This window comes from Endocarpon pusillum, assembly GCF_000464535.1.
Source record: "Endocarpon pusillum Z07020 unplaced genomic scaffold C734253, whole genome shotgun sequence".
NCBI lineage: Eukaryota > Fungi > Ascomycota > Eurotiomycetes > Verrucariales > Verrucariaceae > Endocarpon > Endocarpon pusillum.
In genome coordinates this window covers 384106-393549 of record NW_006913602.1, presented here as the reverse complement: position 1 = coordinate 393549, position 9444 = coordinate 384106, and the positions used below count along the sequence as shown (strand labels likewise).

General features: G+C 48.8%; 2 protein-coding genes across 2 annotated transcripts; both read right to left on the bottom strand.

The window, feature by feature from the left end:
- Positions 1 to 825: 825 nt before the first annotated feature.
- EPUS_00126 (uncharacterized protein) lies at positions 826 to 2609 on the bottom strand (the record flags this gene model as incomplete). The annotated part of the gene is made up of 2 exons (XM_007789156.1): positions 826 to 2145; positions 2226 to 2609. 2 exons carry the CDS (start codon positions 2607 to 2609, stop codon positions 826 to 828), a joined length of 1704 nt encoding a protein of 567 aa, XP_007787346.1.
- A 333-nt stretch (positions 2610 to 2942) lies between these two features.
- EPUS_00125 (uncharacterized protein) lies at positions 2943 to 5288 on the bottom strand (the record flags this gene model as incomplete). Its single annotated transcript, XM_007789155.1, has 2 exons — positions 2943 to 4722; positions 4777 to 5288. 2 exons carry the CDS (start codon positions 5286 to 5288, stop codon positions 2943 to 2945), a joined length of 2292 nt encoding a protein of 763 aa, XP_007787345.1.
- Between the last annotated feature and the right edge of the window lie 4156 nt (positions 5289 to 9444).

The following is a 9444-nucleotide window of genomic DNA, read 5'->3' as shown; positions in this document are numbered from 1 at the left end:
CAGTTCTGAGTTGAGCGAAGAGGGCCTTCAGGGGCTGGGGGGTGCGGTTATGCAGTTGGCCAAGGTAGAGGGGCTGGAGGCGCATCGGAGGGCGGTGGAGATTAGATTGGAGAAGTTAAGGGGTGAGAAGGAGGAGGAAGGTACTTGACTGAGATTGGGGTTGAAGTGCCATGAAGCTGGTCAGCGAAATGGTTAGTGTTCGTAGGCAAAGCTTATGTCCCGTGGTGTCTGCATGGCAGCTTCTTGATGCTGTTCATGGCTTGATTTTCATTGATCCAGGTTACTACTTGTTATAGAATGACTTACTTAGAAAGGATCTAAAACTTGATAAGAACTTTCACCGCAAGTTGTTATAATTTATAGCCCGGTGGAGAACCCCCGGGTATCCCCCTTTTACTTATTTTTCGACGCCTGTTCCTCCTTGAACCTCTCCTTGACCTTCTCCCTTACCGAGCCATGGGTTTTGATAGAGTGCTCCCGGCGAGCCAGCCGCCCGAGAAGCCGCCGTGAATCAAGCTCCCCCGTGGCTGGTCACTTTGGGTTAGATGCCGAAGGAGAGATATGTCATCTGGGGCCTCGGGTCTTCCCATTCATACTTCCCTGTTTTCAGTATTTCCAAGGCTCCCACTTTTGCGACGTCTACAAGTCACACACTGGATGTTTTCTCTCTGTTCTTGGAGGAACACCTGTCTAATGACGAGGATGTAGCAACTGTAGTACGTCTCTTTGGACAAATCTTGGTGTAGCTTATCTGGAACGCTGCAGTATTATGCATTTGGGGTATCAATCAACATGCCCAGCGGAATCGTCAACTCACTAAATGCTTCATAAGTGGTGAAACTGCTTGAGATCATCTTCCAGCAAGGAGACGACGCCTTCGTAAACCGCCTGTTGAAAGTCGTCATCCTCCAGACTCGTCTCGCGCCGGTCAAAGTCGCAACGGATGCAATGCCTGACGGCGTCACCATAGCGGCTCCCTCCTTCCAGATACACATCCTCGACCAGCCGGTCCGCGGCGACCCAGTCGAGCGTGGCATCGACGCTAGCGTCACGGGTCCGCTCGTCCGGGCGCTTGAGTTCCTCCAGCGGCTTGCCGAGACACAGCTCGATGAGGAGAACGCCAAGCGCGAACAGGACGGGGTTCCGAATCGCGGGCATCATGCTTGGTTTGCTGGTGATTCCAGGCCGTGGGGAAGATTTGTTCATCGGAAAACTTCTCGAGACGAAAGGTTGCTCGTACAGAGGTCCGTTGGCGGCGTGGATGAACATGATGTCGTCTCTCTGCCAAGTCTTCTCCAGCCACGGCGTTTCGTATAATTGTAGGACACTTGAGGCGAGGATCACAGCTAGGCGGAGTTTGTCGCCCCGAGTAAATCGATGTTGAATGGTTGATTTCTGGGGTATCAGGTTTTGGAGAGACACGGCCGACCATTTGTCCTTGTCAACTGAAGGCCTTTGGAGAGGATAAATACCATGTTTCTGCCGCGTAAACTCGTCCACTAGAAATCCCAGACATTGCTCGCGCTGTGTCTGTTGGAGGGTCTGGATGGCTCTGCAGAGATCCTTGATAGGTTCTAAGTCTGGCTGCTTGTCCAGCGCCTTAGTTACGGCAGCTTCGGCTTGGTCTTGGAATCGGACACCCTTCTTCTTGTTCGGCGCCGGCACGGGGTTAGGTCCATTTGGATTATCATGGTTCTGTTTCTCCTTGAGTAGGCGGATATCGGCTTCCTCCCATGACCAGGGCGTGGAAGCTGACACCAGACTGGCATGGCTGTACGAGAACACAATCCGAAATCGTGGCTGCTCCATTGCCAGTCCGTCTTTCTCCAGATCTGACTCAACATCTTCAATCCTGGACTCCAAACGCAGATTCGCGGTATGTGGCCCCTGACAGCTGCATTTCCAACCAGAACTCAACGTGTCAAAGATGCTCTTGGCACAATATCGGACACCTTTGAAATCAGGGACATGACGATATCTTTTGACCCGAGAGACTTCTAGCCTCAGGCTTTGCTTCGTCAATCGGCTGAGTGTTTGGTTGTCCTGTCTTATTCTGACCATCAAATCTTCGTACGCTGATTTGTCAAGGCTAAATTTGAGTCTTTTGTATTCTTGTTTGAAAGCGCTGACATCGTCGAATTGTACCTAGATGTAAAGAACATGATTAGCCGATGCCCGTTTCCAAAAAGACTGCATATAGTTTGCACCCCGTGGACAGGACATACCTTTCCGTCCTTAAGTTTAAGTCTCCTCTTGAATTCCTCAATTGCCAATTCCATGTCGTCAATAGTGTCCAAATACCCAGAGTACGCGTCCTGCAGTCGACGTCTGAGCTTTTTCTCTATCGCAGGGTCTTTCCAGAGTGCTCCACCAGGGTCTATAAGTAGAAGTGCCATCTTCTGTGTCTGCACCAGCCCCTCAAGGAGCTCTTCGCAGCTGTTACGGAAGATATCATATTCGGTCGTAAGAGATGTGCGCAGGCTCTTCAGTTCGTTCTTGTACTTGAAATATCGCTTGATTGTTGCCACTCCTTTGATGTAGCTCTCGAGACCAGCTACGACGACAGGGATCGCTCCGAGGACGAGACCTGCTAATTCAATGCCTGACATGGTGCCACTCAGTGAACACGGAGCTTGCGATTTTCGGTCCCAGGAATATCCCAACCGTCGTTTTTAAACGTGTGAATGATGACAGACACCAGATGAGACACACAAAGCCTTCCTACTATGGCTGAGAAAGGAAGAAAAGTTGAGAAAGAGATTTGTAAGGCTTTCAACTGCACCAAACCCAGTGGGACAGGTGTTGGACCCCAGGCCAAACTGTAGAAAGAGTGTTAATTTTCTACAGATCGCTATCCTTCTATCCTCCTCGCTAACTGCCTCCTAGCGCCAGCAATCCTCTATATCTGCTCTCTCGCCGCCTCTCGATCTTCTCTATCCTCTCTATATCCTTACTTGCCACCTCTCGAACAGCTCGGTTTTCAGCGCCTTCGTCAGGCCGTCACCCAACTGCTCCTCTGACGGAACATACTCCATCCTGATCTTCCTCTGCCTCAGCGCCTCCTGCACGTATTGATACCGTACGTTGATGTGGCGTGTGCGTCGATTCCAGCCATCTTTCTTCGCCAGCGCTATGGCCCCTTGATTGTCAACCAAAATGGGCACAGCTTGCTCCTTCTCTCCCAACATTTCTTGTACATGGGGCCCTAGCCACGCAGCATCCTGCGTCGCCGTTGCTGCGGCTATGTACTCTGCTTCACACGTCGATAGAGCAACGATGTTCTGCTTCCTGGAGAACCAATGGATAGGTCCTCCATTCATCATAAAGATGATCCCTGTCGTTGCCTTGCCGTCCTCTCCTTCTGCCCAGTTGGCATCCGAATACCCTCTCAGCTCGCTCTTCCCTCCGTATCTCAGTCCTCTCCTCAGCGTGCCTCTCAGATATCGGAGTAGGCGTTTTAACGCCCCCCATGCCTCTTTAGTAGGCGTGTTCGAAACGCTTGCCAAACGACTCACTGTATGGCTGATATCTGGCCTCGTTACCACAGCTGGCCACTGCACCTTCCCAACAAGCCTGCGATAGTCCTCCTGACGCACTGCCTTGCCTGCCTCAGCTGGCTTCAACTCCAAGCCAGCCTCTATAGGCGTCGGTTTTGACTTCACATTCCACATACCCGTTTCCTTCAGCAGCTGCGTCAGGTATCTCTCCTGCGTCAGCTTAATTACCCCATCCTCTTTTCTCTCTATCTCCATACCAAGATAGCTCACAGCTGCGCCCATATCCTTCATCTTGAAGCGCTTGGCCATGGCCCTCTTCAACTCCTGCACCCCCTGCTTGTCGCTCCCTGTGATCAGATAGTCATCCACGTGAGATGATATAAATACCACACCTTCTGCACCACGCTTGCTGAACAGTGCTGGGTCGTATTTTGATTGTACAAATCCAACGCTCTGCAGAAATGAGGTCTGCAGGCCATACCACACACCTGACGACGTTTTGAGGCCGTACAGCGTTTTCTTCAGCTTGCAGATCTTCCCCTTCTGCCGCCACCTCATGGGCATCTCTATATAGACGTTCTCCTTGATATCCCCGTTCAGAAACGCTGCCACAGCGTCCATCTGCTGGATATCCCAGTTCTTCTCTGCGGCCATAGCGAACAGGATCCTTGTTGTCTGGGCCCTGACCGTTGCTGTGGTCAAGTCGTCCCAATTGATATCCTTATCCTGCTGCTCAAAGCCCCGTACAACCCACCTTGCTTTCTTCACCTGCTCGCCATTCTCCTTCTCCTTCTCCTTGTAGACCCACTTACCAGATAGGACCTTGGTCCTCGCAGGCAGCGACTCCAGATCAACTTCTTGCCACGTATCGTTCGACGTGAGCGCCTCCATCTGCTTCTCCATGGCCTCCTGCCATTCGCTTGCTCCTACGCTGCGTTTCGCTTGCGCGTAGGTCCTCGGGACCCCTTCCTGCGGCTTAACTGACCTCACAGACGCAGCAATAGGTGCCTCTTCCTCAAGATTCTCGAAATCCAGCAAACCTAGCGCTTCTTTCGCTATATCTGCTAGGGTCTCATTCTCTGACTCTTCTGTTGACTCAGCTGCCACAGATTTCTCTGCCACAGATTTCTCTGCCACAGCTTCCTGCGGCGCCATAATCCCCTGCGGCGTCCCAAACCCCAGATCCTCCTTAATAAAAACAGCATCCCTTGTCAGCGTTATCTTCCTTGACACCGGGTCCTACAGCCTATAGATATTCGATGACTCATACCCAACTAACCTCATCTTCTTGCTCCTGGGCGCCATCTTGCCGCGAACTAGCTGCTTCGGAATCCTGCCGTACGCCACGCAGCCAAACACTCTCAGATGGAGCAGGGATGGCTTTTTGCCGTGGAACTTCTCGTATGGCGTCCCTCTATGCGGCAACGCCCTTGTAGGGCTGCTGTACATCAGATCTGTTGCTGTTAGCACTGCCTCAGCCCACAGAGATGCTGGCAAATCTGTTGCCAACAGCATGGCCCGCGCCTTCTCACACACAAGCCCAACTGCCCTCTCGGATACGCCATTCTGCTCTGGCGTGTATAGCGCAGAATCCTCTATTCGTACGCCCTTCTTCTTCAGCCACTTATCGAACTTCTTGCTACCAAACTTTGTGCCTCTGTCTTTTCGGATGCCTTCTGTTCTGTACCCCTTGGCCTCTATCTCTGCTATGAACTCCTTGATAGCTTGCTCTGCCTCATTCTTCTTCTTCAGCACAGCTGTTTTGCGGTATCTGCTGAAGTCGTCCGTCATCACTATAAAGTATTTTGCTCCACCCTCGCTGGCAGGCAACTCCTCAAACTCTGCTGACTCTTGTACCTCTTTAGATACAAATGAGTACCCACCTCCACAGAGATCAGCGTGGATTCGCTGTCCTGGCCTCTCTGCACGCTCAACAGGCCCTCTGTTCGGCCTTTATTTTGCTCCACCCTCGCTGGCAGGCAACTCCTTAAACTCTGCTGACTCTTGTACCTCTTTAGATATAAATGAGTACCCACCTCCACAGAGATCAGCGTGGATTCGCTATCCTAGCCTCTCTGCACGCTCAACAGGCCCTCTGTTTAGCCTTCTCTTCTATTTTGCCAAAATGCAGATCTCACACACCCTCTGCTTCTCAAATCTTACTTAGAACTCATTTCTGGCTGACTTCAGCAGCATCCTTATATACTCTCTGTTTAAATGCCCTATCCTCTTATAGAGCAGACTCTCCTGCAGCTATTTGCCGCCAGGACCTTTCTGTGGCGCCTTCTTATTTGCCGCCAGGATCTTTCTGTGGCGCCTTCTTTAGAGCACTTATTAGCGCAGCCTCCTCTTGGGCTGATACCTCCTTTATTAGTAAGCTAGCTAGCGCAGCTTCCTCAGCTGACACCTTAGCAGCTCTATTGCTATTCTTCTGCACTGCTGCTGTTATACTCATCTTCATATTCTCTGATAACAGGTATACACTATTCTTCTTCTTTATACATAGAATCTCCTTGCTCTTACTTAATAAGGCGCAGCCTTTCTCTATAACAACCTTCTATCTATCGTCCACTAGAGCCCCTATTAATAATAGGCTCCCATTAAGGCTAGGCACTTATTAAATGTTCTTTAGACTTAACAGCCCTATCTTTATCTGCCCTAGTCTGTAAGTCGCTAGTATATAGTCCGCAGCTATTATAACTCTTTCCTAGCCCTCCTAGCTCAGGCCCTAAGGCCTCTCCTTAGCTATATAACAAGATGCTCTAGAATCAAGTAGCTATTCTGTATAACTAACTACCCCTGCTAGGATTGTTAAGTGCATACTCTACGCAGCTCTGCCTACACCTCCCTTATCGTCTTTTAGCCCTTAGCCTTGCTACTAGTAGTTCTCTATTCTGTGCTGCCCCTAGCATTTCTAACAGATAGTACTAGTGTACATATGCACCAGTATTACTCGCCCTCGTCTATAACTATCACGTCCGAATCTACCTCGAGATAGGCCTCTCTCTTGAGAATACCCTCGGCCTGCTTCTGCCGGATATACTTGTTTCTCCTTATTCGTCTGCCCTTAGGTCTTCTTAAATGTTGTATACTGCACTAGCGTTTAGCGCAGTGTCTCTATGTTAACCTCTTCTTTCTGCTGGTGCAGCTCTGTATAGGCCTTCTTGCTAAAGTTCTACTTTAGCCTTGTTACAAAAACAACTATAGCTATTTCTTTGTTAATCTTGACCTCAGCCATCTCCACTTCCGTACAGAGGGCATCAAACTTCTTAATATATCCCTTAATAGGCTGCTAGGACTCTTAGCGAATAGTTATCCACTTGGCCCCAGCTATATAGTATGTTGCTGCCCCTGATCAAGAGTATCTCTTCCTTAGCAGCTCAAATGCTTCCGACGGCAGCATCTTCTTTAGCTCTGCCTTTGTTGATGCTGATACTGAGTCCAGTATTATCTCTCTAACTATCTTCTCCATTGTTTTCTACAGCTTTGTATTCTTAATAGCTTCTTGTTAGCCCTTAAGAACAGCTGTGGCCTTTATATTGTTTACTTTCCTTCTTATCTCTTCCTCTTAAGCAACATATGTATCTGCCCCTGTTAATTTTAGGTCTATTTTAGACCCAAACTGAGTTATATTAAATTTGAAGTCTTTTATAGTGAGTTCTTCTCTATCTTCTTCTTGTTCTTTTTCCTCTTCTTCTTCCTCTTCTTCTTCTGCTTCTGCCGCTGCTTTTGCTGCTACTGCTATTAACTCTGCCTTTCTTTTCTGATCTCTCCTTCTCGCTAGCAGGCCTGTAGGGTAGGTCCTTGGCTCCTCTTGTATATAAGTGCTCTCAGGCGCTTCTTCATCTGTTTCAGCCACCTGTTGCAAAAGCTGACACCCTACGTTACTAGTTTCTGGCACTATCTCGATATTATCCCGCTGTACGATGAAGTGGGCACTAGCACCAAATCGGCCAACGAATGCGCCACATTGTCTCCTGCCAATGCACCTTCCGGTCGTGTTTGCTGCCATGGCTCGGCCATGACTCGGCTTCGTACCGTATGTTGCATGACTTTATCTTCCATGCGGCTGCAGCAGCACTGATTTCGGGTCGCTTTTGTAAACATTCAATGTGGGAGTCATGCTGCAGCTGACACTGTACCGCGAGTTCTCTGCCCTTCCTCGAACTGGCATCAAGTTCGGAGGATTAATCATCCTGTTTATATTCAATGTTCCAATGCTCTGCGTTCTGGGTATAAATCGCAATGGTGTGCTCGTGGAGGTAGGTTTTTTATTCCTTCAATCTTCTACTGAACGATCTCAGCTCTAATACTCCGCTCACATTATAAATCTGCCTCCAGGGCGCTTTCTGGACCTTGGTGGTTCCATTTGAGGCCAGAGGATCTGTACTAGTTACTTTGGAATTTCCTTAACCCGGTCATCAAATACCGTCTAGATGTCACTGCATTACCCTTCTACTCGCCTCATTGCTCAGACACAGTATGACGAAGTCGCGCGACGTAAGGTTGCCCAATGCCGTTCAGATAAAATTTTCAGGGAAGCGGTAGAAAGAGGACTTCGTGAGGAGCGGGAAAGAGTACCGCGGAACGACCAAGAAGGTAAATTCTTTCACCACCACTCATTGCCCGAGATATTCGTCAAAAATAAGACCATCGCCGAACGCTTTTGACGAGTGGAACGAGTCGAGAAGTCTTTCAAGGGCCCCAGTCTTCGCCTTCAAGCGCGGACCGATCTATATGACCGAGAGCTGGCCTTAGAAGAGCCAATATGCAGCAGAGATTCAACGAAGATCTTGCTGAGGTTCGTGACTGGCTCCGGAACTGGAAAACGGCGATTGTGCTAGTTCTGCCCTTCCGGACCAACAACTGACACCCACCCAGTAGGGCTAGGTCGAAAGATGGACATGAATATGGACCACCAGTTGAACTTTGCCTCAAAACCGCTGGCATGAACAACAAGCCTGCAAAACGGGACCGAATTTTGCATGACCCATTCGGCCCTTAGGGGGAGACCCACACTGCTCCAAGGCAGCTCGTTGGAGACGGCTGCGTTGAGAACCATCAAACTTTACTCGCTCTCGTTGTTGCTAAAGCTACTGAAGATTGATGCGGTGTAGAACCCCTTACTTCCTTTATACCTATCCTGCCTCAGTACTCAGAATACAGAGTAATCGTTTACCGCGTCCACTCTATTGTATAGCTACGCATAAATAGCTAGCGTGGAGGAACTTTTCGATCTGCTGGCCACATTGCAAACATTTAAGACAAAGAAACGATGCCCCTGGTTGAATCCCTTCCTTGCTCAGAATCTAAGCATCCGAGGTCGGTTTGCAGAGTACATCACTTCTTTATCCTACATGAGCACTGCCCTTGTACAATTTGCCTGCTTCTCTAAAGCACCCTGACAAATTAACAGTATTCGACAATAATATAGTACTATTACTAACTCTGCTTCTTCCTGCTATTAGGTGTGTTCTAGTTTTGGGCTCTTGTATCATAAGGACTTCCGTCCAGGAGCACATAGCAATCAGAATACTACACTCATATTTTGTACTGTTGTAAAAAAAATATTCTCTAATTATTTTGATGTAGCTCCCTGCTAGGCTAGCGCCAGCAGTCAGATGCTACTAACTAGTCTACTACGTAACATCACTGAAACAATTACTCAGAGGCCTAGGACTCGTCCCTCCAGCCCTAAAAAGACGCTATCGATAACTACAGTACTACACCAAAAGTATTGGGACACCCCGCATTTTTACCCCATCAACATTTTCCACTCTTCCCATACAAATTACTACTGTACGCCCGGTATTTATTGAAATCCTATAAGAATCAATTAAATGGTGCGCCAAAATCTGCTCTTTCGAATAGTACTAATTTCCTAAATAGGCAGCTAGATATCAGAAGCGGGTATACCATCCTTTGGCCCTAATCACTGCATTTATAC